The 17378-nt window shown below is 39.1% G+C and overlaps 1 protein-coding gene across 4 annotated transcripts in view; it reads left to right on the top strand.

Annotated features, from left to right (window-relative positions):
* MAP7D2 (MAP7 domain containing 2) overlaps window positions 1-16291 on the top strand; it is a 79859-nt gene extending 63568 nt beyond the window's left edge. For 3 of the 4 annotated variants that reach the window (XM_069946323.1, XM_069946324.1, XM_069946326.1), the window contains 12 exons: window positions 1317-1442; window positions 3327-3478; window positions 4002-4129; window positions 4986-5215; window positions 6832-6964; window positions 7753-7957; window positions 8232-8336; window positions 10227-10280; window positions 10942-10996; window positions 12006-12195; window positions 12595-12869; window positions 13685-16291. In XM_069946323.1, the coding sequence (XP_069802424.1) occupies window positions 1317-1442; window positions 3327-3478; window positions 4002-4129; window positions 4986-5215; window positions 6832-6964; window positions 7753-7957; window positions 8232-8336; window positions 10227-10280; window positions 10942-10996; window positions 12006-12195; window positions 12595-12844 (1628 nt within the window). In that variant the 3' untranslated portion in view covers window positions 12845-12869; window positions 13685-16291. The remainder of the gene's footprint in view (window positions 1-1316; window positions 1443-3326; window positions 3479-4001; window positions 4130-4985; window positions 5216-6831; window positions 6965-7752; window positions 7958-8231; window positions 8337-10226; window positions 10281-10941; window positions 10997-12005; window positions 12196-12594; window positions 12870-13684) is intronic. The other variant, XM_069946325.1, reaches the window with a different exon arrangement.
* Window positions 16292-17378: the final 1087 nt, after the last annotated feature.

The following is a 17378-nucleotide window of genomic DNA, read 5'->3' as shown; positions in this document are numbered from 1 at the left end:
TCCTTTATTAATAGACCAGCCCCCTTAGTGTGTGAATATCATGATCTATGAACCAGGACCCTCATGGGTTGTAAGAACGAGGGGCAGAAGCACTGTGGGTCCTAAGTGCAATGTGTTTTTTTTGTTTTTGTTTTTCTTGCTGCTTAGGTAGTAATATTTTATATTTCTATCTGAGTCCATTAAATTTGCATTTCTTTAATAGTTGATTGAGGTATGATATATAACTGTATGACAAGTATATCTGCAATACAATTTTTTTTCTGTGGTCTGATCTGTTATTTTAAGAATGTCCACTAGATGGCACCATATCATTAAAAACAGTACCATAATTCTTGTAAGCAGCAGAAACTGGCATTAGACTTGTACCTAAGTATAAATGTCACATAGTGGGGGAGATTTATCAACACTGTCCTAAATTTAGAACACTGGATCAGACAGGCAGAAGCTATGGCAGATTTACATATTAATGCCAGCTATTAATCTGATGCGTTGAACAACAACAAAAGCTGCAGCTTTGATCTTCTCTTAATTTACCACTTACAAAGTTGCATGGACTTGTCTGCTGTAATGCTACAGCGTCTTAGAAGAATATTGAAGTCCCTTGCTTGTTATCTAATGAATGAATCCCCCACTATGTCTTTCTGTTCCCAGTGATCTGTAGTTATTGTTCAGTTCACAGTGCTGTAATGCAATGTACCTTATGCACCAGATGTAACTAGATCCTTATATCAGCATGTAACGTACGACCTTGTAGAGCAGAGTAGAGACATCTTTCAGAACCAGCTGCGTCGCATTGCCTGCTATTTGGTGCTGTGCAGCAGACTGGAGGGAGGATTGATCGTGAGGAACATGTATAGGTGCCAAAACGGCAGTCCATCTTTCTGGACCAATTATAGAGACGAAATGTGCTGCTAGCATATGGATTAGCATTCAGCTCCATACAGCCAATGCAGAGGAGGTTAATACACAAGGTGCACTAGAAACAGGCCCTGAGCCTGTTACTGGGTATAGCAATGTGCTTTTCTGTACAGTATGATGAGGCTGCATAGATGACATGCTCCTGTCCCTACATACATTTCATGGGGAAATCATACATGTTTCATGTTCAGGATTGAGCCTGGGATGCACAAAGTCTTGGCCTGCAGACAGCCTGGACCTTTATTCATTCAGTTTATTTATTTTTTAAACTATGTTTATAACTTATTTAAACAATTATTTATTTATTTTTTCAACTTTGATTTTTCCCCCCCTACATTTAGTTTAACCCATTGTGTTTCTTTTGTTTTAACATTCATTGCTTTGCTTTCATCCTTTAGCCCATCGCATGCACCTTAGCCCCATGGAAAATTACCTTGTCAGTCGATTGCTCACACCAACACACTCTTCTTTAGCCAGAAGCAGGAGTACAGCCATGCTCAATGAATCATGTCATTCCACGTCAGGTAATGGGAGATGGAAATCAGAGTACTACTGTATAGCAATCTTGATAACCCCATCACAATCAGCAGGACATTGGGGATTATATAAAGCAGAAAAGCACAAACCGTACTCATGTCCATTCTTACTAATAGGTCTTTAAAAACAAAAAAATGACTGCTTTGGCCAATGCTCACTCTTCAGTGGCCATAGTGTTGGGTTGGATGCGCTGGTCCTCTCCAAGCCTTTATCCAGTACAGACATTGGAGATTCAGTGGTTTACAATTTCAGGATATTTGTGAGCATTGCCTTTTAACTTACTGAGAAGTGTGAAGAAAAACAAATTTTATGCCGAAATAAATGGAAATGGATTAATCCGGAACAATTCAGGAATATGGCTACCAGTCATTCTCACACTTTCCATTACCTCCTTGAATCTGAGTTGCTGGCCATATCATATCATCGCCCCATATATTCTTTGTCTTTCACTCATTTATTTATTCATCCTTTTTGGTTTGTTTTTTTTCTTTTTGTTTTTGAAGATTTTGAACCTCTTACAAAGGTTTTGTATGTAAAGGTCTCTGTCCCAGTTGACCTGAGATGAGTTATATGAGATGATTTGCAGAACCTGTGCCTCCTTATACATTACAGGTGCTCCCTGCATAGCAGTTTGCTATTCTATTTTACTTGTGTTTGTGTGCATATCTCGGTTTCTGTCATAACTGACGGTTTATGGCCATCTTAAAGGGAAGGCGAGTCATCGGGGTGGTCCCCAGCGGCTTCTCCCTGCCTCCCTATTCTCAGTATAAAGAGAGATCTATAAATCAAGGCCGGCAGGGCAGGCAGAAGCCTCTGGTGACCACATCAATAGCTTGTGATTCAGGTATCATGACAGTGATGACGGGTTCTCTGTTTAGTAATCAGTTGTTTAGTCACAAGGGGAGCACCCCCTCTCCTCTCCCTGCCTACTCTGTAGTGATTGACAGCCACTGCGTGTCTGCATCTATACACGCAGAAGACAGACTATTGGGTCCTGCATCCACCTGAGAAAAAAATGTTTCAGTATCTGCCTCTATGTAGATCATACATCATACTGCAGAGAGATAACAGTTCTCTGTATTCTTTGATAGCTTCTGTTAGTCCACATGGCACTTTATTATCTAATACAAGAGAGGATCTGTCCTCATACATGCTGATGTTTACCAGTGCAGTATAGCCTGAACACAGAGCTCACTAGAAGTTTAACCCAATGTCTCTCATGTTAATGGGATCATTGAGAATGAATTTCCTTTCCTGTAACTGGTAGTTTTAGGGTAGAGTTTTGTCTTTTTAAAGCAAATGTACCACCGGTATTTTTAATTTTTTTTTAAACGTGAGTAGACAGTCGCCGATTCAGTTGCCGCAGTTCTTTTTTTTTTTTTTTTTTTTTTTTTTTTTTTAAACGCTGCCCATTTCCCGCACACGACACAGGGCAAACCCAACTTTGGTGAAGCCCTGCCTAGGTGACACTGTCCACTGATGAAATGAAGCAAGAGTAAGGGGGGCGACGGTATCACTTTAACTCTATATTTCTAACCCAGCAATAGCAGTAAGAGCCTTATACCAGTGGTGGAAATGCTATCATATAATGCACACAAATGTTAGCATTGTTTTACAGATAAGTCATACTGGTTCCTGGTATTGCAGCTCACTAAGCGGTGCCCAATCTAAACAGGATATATAGGCAGTGAGACAGCATAAATAAGAAAGTTGCACCAAGCTAAATGCTATATAAGAAACCTTCAACTTGATAATAAAATGTATTTTTTTTTGTTTTTCTTTTCATATTTTTTTCCCTTTTTTCCTCCTCCTGCTATGAATTTCTTCCTGTATGTTCCTGTATTTCTTGCCTTCATACTATAACTTTCCAGTCTTTCATGTGTGTCCTCGTGTAGCCCCCGCTAGCCCTCTTAAATCTCCTTTCAAATCATCACCTGCTCGGAGCGCCGATAGAAGAAAGACTTTAACATCCCCTATTGGAACAGAGGGAATAAAATCGCCGACCTCTCCAGACTCCAAGCAGGTATGTGATCCACTTCTAAACCCGAACCTTCATGTTCACCTCCATTGAGACTATAGGAAACTGGTCAGCACCTGTGAGAGTGGCAGATGTAGACCCTCATATTTGGTGTAGTGTCCAGGCTGACATACCTTTTATCAATGACATCTTCTGATATGACTTGGTAACATGCCAGATCATGATCAAAGGAGCCTGTGCTGCCTGAGAGTGGTGGTAAATGTAATCTATGGAAAAAATGGTGCATTTCTGCTTTGTTTTATAAAATGTTTGCCACTTTTCAGCTCTGCTCCATCAGGGACAGCCATGTTTGCAGTCTTATTGGGTGTCTGCAGTAATGGTCCGTCTACTGCTTCCCCCACCTACATAGACTTTACACTGTAGCTCAGCCTGTCCAGATTGGCTGCCCTGCTTAAACATAAGCTCATCAAGAAAGTCAGTTCTTTTACAGCAAATGTATAGATTGATCAATGAGAAAAATAATAGTTTTTTTTTTTACCTCTGACATGCTGTAGTTTTTGATTTATAGCCTGAAAAGTCGAAGAAAGAAAAACGATCATCAACTCCTGTCACAGCTTGCGCCTTAAACAACCCAGTCCGAAGGCCTGAGTCTCCTGCAGCATTGTCCAAGAGATCATCCTCTCCAGCAACACCCAAGTATGAATAACAATGCAGTGTATTTGCTTAGGGCTAAGTTGGATCCTCAGACTGATCTGTACTTGATATTTATAAATGACTTTTTTTTTACTTGGCTTCAAAGGGTATGTTCACAGTACAGTGTAATTCACTGGTCAAATATCACTGACTTTATGGGATGGGCAGCACTTCAAGCGAAGGCCATGTGGTGGTATCCGCTTGAAGTCTCTGCACGGATTTCATAGTGAAAACATACCCCAACACTGTAATTCAAAAGGATCTGACAGCTCTTCGGACATTACAGTTTAACTAAATTCAGGCCCTCCAGCGGAATGCTGTCAATTGACGGCATACTGTGGGAGTTCTAATGTGTCTTGCAGTAACCTATTGCATTTTTTCCTTCTAATTTTTTGTATATTCCATTTACCCATCCCTCCAAGGGACAATACATACAAAAATTAGAACAAATTGAAATATGTAACTGCATCTCCAGCGGAATGCCATCAGTTAACGGCATACTGCTGGATTTCTAATGTATCTTACAATAACCTGAGCAGCACAAGGTGCTTGGTCGAGCATAGTGCACTATGCTCAATAGAGCATGCTCGCTCAACACTAGTTTTATGTTTGCTTAGGTTATTTAATGACATTTGGGCCTATTTAATTTAATTAAATAGTTGCTGTATATATCTTTTATAATATATTTGAGCACCCCTAAATGAACAAACTTCAAAGATGGCCTAAAACACCGCCATAAGTGGTAGCAGATTCCCTAGATAAGTAAAATTTTGATAACAATGGGGATTATCGTTCTTTTTAATGTATTGTCTATATTATGATTATGATTTGTGTCTCACATATAACCTTTGTCTTTCAGATCACTTTCAAAATCTTACTCACAGTCCCCAGCTAGGAACAACAAGCAATACCCAGCATCCCCTGTCAAGTATAAATCTATTTCAAATCCCAGCCAGGATACACCAAAAAAGAAGTCTGAGAAACATCAAACAACTCCTAAAACAGAAGACCATCCAGTGGAGTCTAAACCTGAACCTACTAAACCTGACAAAACCCCTTCCCCTGGGGAAAAGAAAGAAGCTAATGAAAGTCAGTACTTAGTAAACTTTAACCAAGATATGAGCAGGGTGTCCCTACATTAAAGGAGAGTTCCAGGGAAAAAATTTTATGAAAGTATTGTGTTGCCCCCCAAAAGTTATACAAATCCCCAATATACACTTATTACGGGAAATGCTTATAAAGTGCTTTTTTTCCCTGCTCTTACTACTGCATCAAGGCTTCACTTCCTGGATAACGTGGTGATGTCACTTCCTGGATAACATGGTGATGTCACGACCCGACTCCCAAAGCTGTGTGGGCTGTGGCTGCTGGAGAGGATGATGGCAGGGGGACACTGAGAGGGACACAGGGCACTGGAGGGACATTGAGCATCCCCCTGCCATCATCCTCTCCAGCAGCCACAGCCCGCACAGCTCTGGGAGTCGGGTCGTGACATCACCATGTTATCCAGGAAGTGACATCACCATGTTATCCAGGAAGTGAAGCCTTGATGCAGTAGTAAGTGCAGGGAAAAAAACACTTTTATGTGCATTTCCAGTAATATGTGTATATTAGTTATTTGTATAACTTTTGGGGGCAATACAATACTTTAATAAAAATTTACACCAGACTTCTCCTTTAAACATTAATAGCAACGCTGAATTTAAAAAAAAAAGTCAGTCTTTTAAAGACTTACATGATCCTTATTGTCATGACAAATTTGTGAAATGCAAAATGATTGGAGGAACACTCTTGAAGGGCACCTGTGACTATGTGCTGTCCACAGTTCAGTTTGGGGGGACACCGCTCATGCCGGGGGATCAGGTTGTCTAGGAAATGTCCCACGCCCAAAGAGTTCCATCCACGAGTCCTAATAGAATTAATAATTAGGGCTCGTACAGGGAACTCTCCAAGTGTGGGATGTTTCCTCTGTAACCTAATCCCCTGGCATGAGCATCCATCCACACTGAACTGTGGACAGCATGTGACAGGTTCCCTTTAAATAAGCACTGTTGCTAAAAAGAACTATTGACATATCAATAGTTATCACAGCAGGTCTCACTACTGAAACCCGTTCTGATCAGATGATATAGCTAGGTAGAGATGCACTCCCCGGCTAGCCCCTTATTCCTTCAATATTTTCAATATTGACGGACTGCGCACTTGGCCAGGGAGTGCATCACGCTGCTGTGATATCTCCACGTGTATATCTTCTGAATAGAGATCATCTTCTGAGACCCACTGTGATCAATAACTTGTCATGTCATCAGACATGTCAAAAGTTATTTTTAATGACATAGATGCTTTAAAGGTCAGGCAAAGAATAGAAGTGGGGAGGGGGTGTCTAATAGGTAAAAAGTAGAAGTAAACAATATGAAAAGGTGCCAGATTTGTATCCATGACAACGGCTAAAGAGTGCAAAGAGGGCTCCCAATCATGATACTTTTTGGGGGTGGTCACTAGCCTAAAGGATTTTTCCATTATAAAAGGTTTTCCATTATAAAACAAATGACCAGCATAACTCTATAGTCATCATTGTACCGTTATTACAATATAATTGTGTAAATGTGTAGCTAAGTAGGCTTTATACATTGTGGATGAGGCCATTGTTTTCCATTATTTTTAGTCACACCATTACTGACCATATTCTATACTCTTTCCCGTAGGTTCCAGCAAGATGACAGCAGGTACGACCGACGCTGATGAGGCAGCAAAAATCCTAGCTGAGAAAAGGCGCCAGGCCCGTCTGCAGAAAGAGCAGGAAGAACAGGAAAGACGAGAACGCGAGGAAGCAGAAAGGTAAAGTAATGGTGAAAAATACTGCTAAGTCGATAATGGTTTGGTATGGCAGGCTAAAAATCTGGTAGAACAGGGTTGTGTCTGATCTTGTGAATGGTCATCGGACAAATTCATCTTTGTTGCCCTGAATAATTTTACCATTTTGTCACTTATAGTAGTTATGAAAATGTGTATTTTTTCATAGGTGCAATAAATATTTTTAGGGCTTAGATCTGTCTTCTACATTGGACCATATGATTTTAGCCTTTAGCACTCCACAATAACAGTTTCCTTCAGAGACCGTATCACCTTTGTCTCTCCTTGAGCTCCTCTTAACACTCGCCCCATTCTGGATAACTATCTCTGTACACTTTATCACATAATTTATAATTTAATAATAATATATAATAATATTTTTTGGAGTCTGTTCAAAGGACTGCAAAAATGCAGTGTGAACCAGCCTAAGTTACAAATGACAAAAGGCAAAATATACAAATACTATAGAGTCCACATCACTTTACATACTCTTGTTCTGTGTACTCTCTCTCCTGGCAGCATTGCTGTTATACAGAATTATTCCTGTCTATTTATAAAACTTTGGAGAGAACTTGGCTGTTTTCACACCTGTCATTTTGATGTATTACACTTTATTCAATAACTTTTGTCAGAATGCACAAAGTAGTTGCTGACTGTTCTATGATGTTGCTTGCGATTGGCAGGTCCGGCTATTTTCATTTTTGTCAGATACATGTGCTAAATTTACACATATCCTATAAAGATTTTAAGTCCTATTTAATGCTCTCGTACAGGCAAAAGATGGAGGAGGAAAGAAGGAAGGCGGAAGAAGAGAGGCAGCGTTTAGCAGAGGAAGCACGAATTCAGGCTGGGAAGAGAAAACAAGAGGAGGAAGAAGCCAGAAGGAAATCTGAAGAAGAGGCAAAGAAAAGAGCAGAGGAGGAACGTCTGCGGAAAGAAGCACAGGAAAAGCAATTGCAGGCCTATTTGGAAAAACAGGTAATTAGATTTATACTGATATCATATAAAAGGGAATCTGTGGATGAAATAATGTCAAGGCCATGGGGAGGCACATATAGAATAGCTTATTCTACCTGCAAACCCTGATATTTTATTCAAAGGTACACATTGTGGGGCTACTATACATGGCCACATTTGATGTCTAATTCAGATTGCAATTTAGAATGTTTTACAGCTTCCCAAAACCTGCTGGGGGATCACAGTCTTGTTTTTATGCCACCCTTAGTAATATGGCATACTATGTATTTTGCAGAAGGAAGAGGCGGAACTAAAGGCGCGAGAAGCAGCAGAAGCCTTAAGAGTAGAGAGGGAGCAGATCATACAGCAGATTGAACAGGAACGTCTGGAGAGAAAAAAGGTATATTTTATGTATTGTATATGTAACAAATTTTAGTATAAAATGTGATATTGCATTGTATATCTGAGTCTTTTATATTTCTTTCAAATCAATGTTGACTTTATAACACCATGTCTAACATTCTTAACATTGTTTAAAAATGGTTGAAGTTCAGTTTTCAGTTACAGAGCTAATCCCTGGTGTACACATAAGCATGCACAGTTTAGGTCTAATGTGTATAGGGCCCTCGCAATTCACCCCATCAGATTATGACAGGGGAGAGACTTATCAGGCATGTTAGATTTCAGTGTCCAATCATCTTGTTCTCAGGCAGAAAAGCCACTGCTGCCTGGCAGCAGCTTTCTCCCTTTACTCCATTCAGAGTACAAGTTTACTTAGAGGTGTATTAAGGGAGATTGAGAGAGCGCTGACATCCAAACAAGCCATTGTTATATGTATGGCCAGCTTTAAAGGGGCTTTCCAGTTAGATAAAATACAGGTTCAATAACACCCCTTCCTCCAAAATTCTGAGTCTGCTGTCTTGAGCTCAAGACACAGAAAACTGTGTCTGAGCTGTTCTCTCAATCCCGCTCTAAACTCCCCCTTCCTTTGAAGACTCTGATGTAAACAGTGTTCCTGGCTGGCTTTTACTGCACTCTGTGATTCTGGCTGGCCCCCTCTGTGGTCAAGTTGCTGTTGACCTGACTGTGATTAACTTTCCTGGCATTACAGAGTGCAGAGAAAGCCAGGGAGGCTGTTTACATGAGCATCTCCGAAGGGAGGAGGGAGTTCAGAGTGGGGATGAAGAGAACAGCTCAAACGCAGATTTCTATGTCTTAAGCACAAGGAAGGAGACGGGTAAAGTAATAACAAGTATAGAGCAGATTGTTAGTCTTCAGGAGGGGGGATTATTGAACATGTATTTTACTTAACTGGAGAACCCCTTTAAATTCTGTTATAGTTGGAATTCTGTCACCACTAGGGAGAGCTTAAAGTTATTTGTGCTTTGCAGTAACCTTTGACATGTCATAATTTTTCATCAGTGAGGTAAAGGTGCTGAGACCCCATAGATTGCTATAACAAAAAGGAAGAAGCGCTGCTTCTCCCCACTGTCTCTTTGCTGCAGTAGACACGCTCCACAGACTTTCTGTAGTGTCCATATACAGCAGCAGAGAGCAGTGGATCCCTACCAAAACTTTTCTGAAATGACAGTGACAGTGACAGTGAGCTTAGTGCATACTGTTATTATTGAGCTGAGGATTTGTAGCCCTATAAAACAAAATAGAGTTCTGACCACTATAGAGGGAAAAAAGCGCAGAACCTTATGTCCAAATGTACTTTATTATGCATGTGTCCTGCTGTCTCCTTTATTGTTCACCAAAGAATAATGGTTCTATCTATATCCAGGTGGAATCCTGAACATTTTTTTGGATTTACCCTTTGTTAACAAAAATGTTCATCTCACCAGAGTGAGGTGGTATAGTGCCACTTACTGTTGTGTTTTTTTTTTTTTTTTTTTGTGTTCACCTCAAGAAGGAGATGCTACAACTGTCTCACCACTCCATGGATTCCTTCAAATACCTAGTGGAGAAAGGAGAAAACAAGACTAAGCATGTGTCTCCGCCTCTAGTGTTGAGCGGACTTGCTGAACTGTTCATCTTTGGCAACATTCTCCAAACCAGAACGCATGGTATTTGACTCCCGGCGGCTATAGAAGTTGGATGCTGTCCGAACAATTCGGCAAGTCTGCTCAACACTATCCACCACCTGATGTGGACTTAGTAAAGCAGTTTAAAGGAAACAGGAAGTGCTGCTTGTATGAATTTAAAAACCTAATATTTGCACAATAAATTTAAAAATGAAGTAATGATACACTGCTTTAAAATGTTTTTGTTTTTTTTTTGTCCTTAGAGGATTGATGAAATTATGAAAAGAACAAGGAAGAGTGAGGTCATAGAACCCAAGGTATGTTTTTTTTTTGTTTTTTTTGTTTTTTTTTAATAAAAGAGAATGCAGCATGCCTGGATCACTGTGAGGCTCTGATAATTACAGAACATATTTGGAAGATACTTTCAGTATATATTAATAAAATACACCCAGGATATAATTGTTCAAAATATCCTGCAAATGGAAAGTGAGATAGTGACAAGTGTTAAAGGGGTTGTCTGTCTGGGACCACTTTTTGGCGATGCCCGGGGAGGGGGTGATTGAAGACCATTACATTACACTTACCTCCCTGCCTGCAATGCTGCTGCCCGCATTCCACTGCCTTGGTTTCCCGATGTGCGGCTGCTTCCAGGTTGTGATGTCACAGGCCTACTCAGCCGTTAAATGGCAGAGGTGGAACAACGATACAGCCACTGAATGCCTAAGTAGGCCTGTGACAGCATACAGAAGTAGCCGCGCACCAGGAGACCAGAGCAGAGTAATGTGGGTGGCAGCGCTGCAACCAGGGAGGTAAAGAAAACCAGAAAACCCTGAAGATTATATCCAGATTTGAGAGGGAAAACCGGCAGCATGTTGAGGGTAGGCAATCTTTTTTTTTTTTTTTTTTTTTATTCTTCTATTTAAGTATCCTCTCTTCCTAATAGTGACACAGTTTTCTGAATACATGTCTTATTTACAGAAAGAAGAGTCTAAAACAGACGTTCAGTTGCCTACAGAAAAGGATAATGAAAAAGGTATGATGTTCATTTATTAGGCAGAGCTCAATAATTAGTGACTCTTTGTTTATAAAATGCACTAAAATGCACTGTAAGGCATGATGCTTCCTTTACAAGGGATGTATCAACATATGTATGTTGTGTGTGTATATAGCCATAAAAAGTATAAAACACGGAAAAAGCTGTATTTTAAATCTAATAATGTGCTACATTCTAAGGAAAAAGATCCGTCCATGCACATGTTTTGCTTTTATAATGTGCACACAGACATTTTTCCATTACTTTAATGTAGCGCATTATTTTCGTTGTGCGTGTGTGTGTGTATATGTATGTATATATATATATATATATATATATATATATATATATATATATATATATATATATATATATATATATATATATTTATTTTATGTATATTTTTTTTTTTATTATTTTTTTTTTTTATTATTTTTTTTTTTTGGTCAAGGCAGGTGTTAAATAGAAAAAAATATATACTCCCTTCCACCCTCTCTGCCATTCTCATGGTCCCACTGCACAGAACTTCCTGGATCAGGGTTGGCACGTGCAGTTGCCTATTCAGCCGGTAAGTGGCCATTGCGGCATCATGCCTCAGCAACTAATTGCGGACAACTGACTGCATTGAACCTAATCCCAGAGATGCTACACAACTCTTTGAGAATGGCAGGGAACGAGGAAGATAAATATATACTTCTATTTGTCGCCTGCCTGGACATGGTTCACACCCACATACCCCATTGTAAGCCTTGGGACCAGTATGAATGTTGGACATATAAATCATCACATTGTGTAAATAAAGCCATACTCCAGATACACAGTATTTTTCCTCCTCCATAATATTATACAGACAACTGTGTAACTCTAGGCTTAATGGAACCTTTCACCAGGATAGGCTGGCTCTTCCTTAAGCATTTATACAGTAGGCAAGGAATGGACCAGTTCTTCCAGTGCACAACATGTCAAATTGCAGTAAACTAATTTGCCATTCTTTTTACTGATATTCTAGGTCAACTTAATGGATTTTCTGCCCACATGGAAAATAAAGTGCCAATTGTTACAGTCATTGAAACAAAGCCACCAGATGTGTTCCCAAGTGGCCTGAAGACGAATGTGGGTACCATCCATCTTGATGTGCTTGAAGGAAAATGTAACAGCTTGGATGATTCCACTGATGAAGTTCAGTCTATGGATGTGAGGTATACAGACCTAAAACCATATATTCCACTGTTATGATGGCTACAAAACCGAACACTGTTAAAGAACAAGCTAAGCCAACATGGGGATCGCTTTCTACATAGGTATCGCACACATTTGTTATTTGAGTCATTGTACAGATAATACTTTGTAGATGTAACAAATGGGTGCAACATATCTAACTAGGTTCTTCATGGCAGGTTTTAATTATAAGGATGACATGTGTGGTTAAATCTGGAATAATCTTGGCCCTAATAAGAAGTTCTTGTAGTAGGTTTCCATGACAATCATCTAAGCTCCCCATTTGGAATACTATTTTTAAATGTCACATTACTGTACAGTATTTCAGCATTTATAGCCATAGTTTATCTTTTATTTGAATATAATTTTTCTGTCCACAGCCCCGTGTCCAAGGAAGAACTTATTTCCATCCCAGAATTTTCCCCATTGAATGAGCACATTCCTGGCGTGTCACTGGATCAGAATGGGACTAATAATTCCAGAGCTTTAGAGGATCTGCTGGACTTCACTGGCCAAGCTACATATTCCAAGATAGCCAGTGAAAGCATGCATATCGATGACTGTAATAGAAATCTTATTGATGGATTTAGCAGTCCAAGTCAAGAACCTAAACTTAACACTATATGCTGATTTGCACATATGTACTGTAATATGGGTGAGCGGAAAAAATTACCTTTATTGATTGGCCTTGTTACATTAGTAGTGTGTGTGTGTATGTATGCCTATACAGTGGGGAGAATAAGTATTTCATACACTGCCAAATCATAGGTACTCTTCACCTGTGAGTCTATTTAAAAAAAAAAAAAAAATCAGATTGTGTTGCATGAAATCTACATTTGTCATCTACCAAACAGCAAGAACTTTGGCTCTCACAGACCTGCTCATTTACCAGTTTGGGTGGTGTTTTGCAACTCTGATCCTTTTGAAGTGAAAGGAGCTTATAGCGAAGATACCACTATCGCTCTTTTTTTTTTTACATGAACAGACCGGTGGGGGGTGCCCGCACCTGTTAATTACCAAACACTGGCAGCGCATGAAGAATCGGGGTATTTTCCACACTGTATATGTATTGGTTTGTATGTAACATTAAGTCACCTCATTTATGCTATAGATAGAATAGGGGGCTGTGGTTCAGGATCTAGTAGAAATATATAGACAGAGTTTACAGTCTCTGGATGTTGAGAACAGTGGTTGGATACAAAAACCTCTGCTGTTAGCCTCTTATTTAAAAAAAAACAAAACAATAAAACTCCTGTCATTTTTAAGCACAACAGTGTAATATCAGGGGCTTTTCTCCATGTTTTTGATTTATGATTCTACACCACATACAGAATGCTTACAAAGTTTGTGCAAGGCAGAAAGCAAACCGTCCCAAGACACAAATATTGAGACTTGTACATTCCATATAAATAAAAACCTCAAACTATATAGCTTTCCTTTGCCATATATTTTCTTTTTTTTCCCCTGCAGATGCTGCAGAGTAACGCGACAAGAAACACGCTTTGGGCCAATAAACACTGCTGGCAGTTCGACATCCAGAGCCAAATAATGGAATATATCCTGCAATTCTTCATCGTTACTGTTGCTGAAAAGTTATATGTTGGCAAAAATCTACAGCAGCTGCATAGTTTGGAGTTCGGAGACGTCTCTGGGGTACCTAGATGATGAAATGCAGCCCTTGGGATGAACATGGGTCGCCTGCTGTAGGACTGATTTTCCTGCTGTTTTTTTGGTCTGTCTGTATAATGCGGTGTTATTGCAGGATGTGTAAATTTTATTTATATTTTACTCAGATTTTTTTTTTTTTAATTAGCATTTTACAAAAAACAAATCTAAAACAAGTGAAGATTAGATAACATTGAAGTGTCTCGCCTCTTTGCTATCAGTTTGGAAATAAACCTCTGACAAGAGAACCTTGTAAAAACTGAAAATTCTAGACAGAGATAAGCGAACATAATTGGCGAAGTGCTTAGCTACACTTGGCCATCTTCTCCCAAGACTGCACCCAGCTTTTCCAGGCACCCGGAGCGAAGCTCAAAGGCAGCTGGCTGACAAGCCGACCACGGAGCATAGCGCTTTGCTAATACTGTAGATTCACTTATCTCGAATTCTTGATGTATACAATATATACTGGCGGCATTACAGCAGGATATACTATACAGTAATATTTCCAGTCTCTGGTTAGTACTGGATAGACATCCTCCATCATATCCAACCGGTGACAAGGATTATTTCTGGGAACTAAAAGGCCAGTCTCCAATAGTGGTTATGTTTTTTGTTTTTTTTTGTTTTTTTTTGTTTTTTTGATGCCTTGCATTGAATTCTCATTCTTATTACACAGATTGTAAAGTGTTTCCTTTATATCTATAGTCCGAGTTGTCCTTAAAGGGTTTGGCCATTTTATAGAAAAATTACTAAGGGTGCTTTATTAGTAAAGGTAAGTGCTGTAGCTCCCTGTGTGCCCTGTAGTGCTAATATCATGCTTTTGTATGCTGAACAGTGATCCCATCCAGGATATGGTGTCCTCCACTGACCCTGTATATACGTTTGGTGATTGCTAAGGGAGGAGCATGGTCACATGATCCTCCATGCTCCGCCATATGGCTGTCCATTCAGCATACAGACAGGACAACTTTGGAGGAAGTGCTGATATCAAGCACTATGGGGCACACAGGGAACTATTATTAGTGAGTACAAAATTACTAAATACTGTATCCTGAGCAATTTTACTGTAAACTGGCCAATTTGTATTTGACACTCAGCATAATGAATTCTACATGTTTTTTTTTTTTTTTTATTTTGTCTTTTGGTAATGTATTTAGATTTAACTCTTTCATGTGGAACTGAACATGCCACATAATCCTGAAGTGACACAGAGAGACGCTTTCCAACATTAAGGGTGCGTTCACACCTACTGTATCCGCAGCAGATCAGCAGCAGATTTGATGCTGTGTTCAGTTATTTAAATGAAATCTGCTGCGGATCCGGTAAGTTTGAACGTACCCTAAAGAGCATTTCCGCCCTGTACCCCACAGTAAATGTAACACAAATGAAGATTATTTTGTTGGTGAATACTTTTGGAATATACCTATTAATAGGTTGTAAATATTGATGTGTGAAAAATGGCTGCCCAGTGAGACTGGTAAAGCACTACTGTAATGAACTATGTATGATCGGTCTACTGCACAGCCCATTACAGGTACTAACGTTACTGCCCAGGTTTATGTATAGAACTAATACTAAGAATGTAATCTGTATAAAGATGAAGTGCCATACATTGTAAATGTAACCTGTTCTGGATGTGGACTACTTCATTATTGTTAATCTGTACATATTGTGTTACAATTTTTTTTTTTTTTTGAAGGCACAGTACATGATGAAAACGTGAAGGTAAATTTGTTTTAGGTGGGTTGTGTGTGATAAAATTAAGGCAATGCAAACAATATTGCAATGTTCCCCAACATGTGGCTTTCTGGCGATTTAAAAACTACAGTTCCCATCATGCCAGTTTAGCACATACATCTTTTCAGCAGCCATAAAGAGTCCCTTACTGGCACATGGTTATGACTAGTTCCTTATGCAAAGTAGCTGATCTAAATAAAAAAAAATCACAGCCTACTTTTTTTGTATATTTAAAATACTTTAATCCTAGGTAAATAAGCAATAAAACAAAATAGAATACTGCAATGAATTAGATTTTCTTTCCCCTTTTTGAAGTACAGTAAGAATCACATAAACCTAATAAAAAGGGAAGGAAAGCTATAGTACTACAGGTCATGCACCAACTCATAGTGCTTTCTATGGTACAGAGAATATTATGTGTGTCTCAATATAACAACACACATTGCCCTGTTGTATCCACGCCGTTGGTATCGATCTTGCTGAATGTGCAATAAAGCTTAAGCATGTTTCTGTGACTTGCCATCAAAATTAAACATGTGATGGTCATGTGTTATATTGTACTTTACAAATGTCCATTGAGATGTGATATTTTATTACAGATTGTAGATTCATAATTGGCATGACATGTATAGCATGTATAGATTAAAGTTAAATACATTTTTGTTTTGAAACCAGCATGTTGGCAGTGTATTCTTAATTTTTTTATGTTTTCATATACATCTATAAGTCTCCACACATCTTAGAGAAAGATTGCCCCTTTGGTTCCATGACGATAGGCTTCTCTGCAGCCAACATACTGCTCTGTCCTGATGAGAAACAAGAACCCTGAAACAACGGTGTACAGATGGGTGATCTTTCCTCCCTGGCTTCGGCATATATCTCCAATCATGCAGTTAAGAGGCACTGTGGTGATTTTTTTTTTTTTTTTTTTTACACAAACTAACAGGGGTTGTGATCACAAGCAGATTTGCAATATACTTTTTTTTTTTTTTTTTTTTACATAGTTTTTACATTTTCTATGCTTAAATCAAACATATGGCCACTAGATGTGTACAGCTGTTGCACATTCATATTCTGTAGCAGAGAAACCAAAACCTCTTCAACCAAACAGCATTGTCTCCTGGTAAGCATGCATGCATACATAGATGATAATATAATTAGCAAATGTAATAATATAGTTAGCCCTCAGTTGATACACAACCTGCATGATGAATACATGTCTTACTTTGCATGAGCATGCAAAAAAACTAGGACTTCCTGTGTTTGCCTCTTTTTTGAAGAGCGAAAAGAGCATGGACCACAATTTGGCCATATGTATAACATTGATTTAAACTTAGAAAACATAAGAAAAAACTTACAGTATAAAAGGTGGCATCACAGAGCTACTTTATACATCTGCACACCTGCTCTTCAATAGTGCCAGTTGAAAGATTCCTTAAGCCCAGCTGTACTAGTGTAAACAACTGCGGCATTCCAGTATATAATTTTTTTAATTCTTAAATTTTCAATATGCAGTGCAATAACTGTGCAGGAAAGCAACAACGTCCAATATGCATCAGAGTACCATGTAGTATTACAGATAAAGTTATTTTTGCAACATTATGGTCCACTTTAACTGTTCTCAAGCACATGCTCTGTACTGCTGTAACGAAGGCTCAAGCATGGCTGTGATAAGACTTTTAAGGGGGCAATCACACGTACAGGATCTGCAGCAGATTGGATGGCCCAGATTTGCTTTGAATCTGCAATTTCTAATCTGCTG

This window comes from Dendropsophus ebraccatus, chromosome 11 (assembly GCF_027789765.1).
Source record: "Dendropsophus ebraccatus isolate aDenEbr1 chromosome 11, aDenEbr1.pat, whole genome shotgun sequence".
Taxonomy (NCBI): Eukaryota; Metazoa; Chordata; class Amphibia; order Anura; family Hylidae; genus Dendropsophus; species Dendropsophus ebraccatus.
This window is presented reverse-complemented; position numbering and strand designations above follow the sequence as displayed.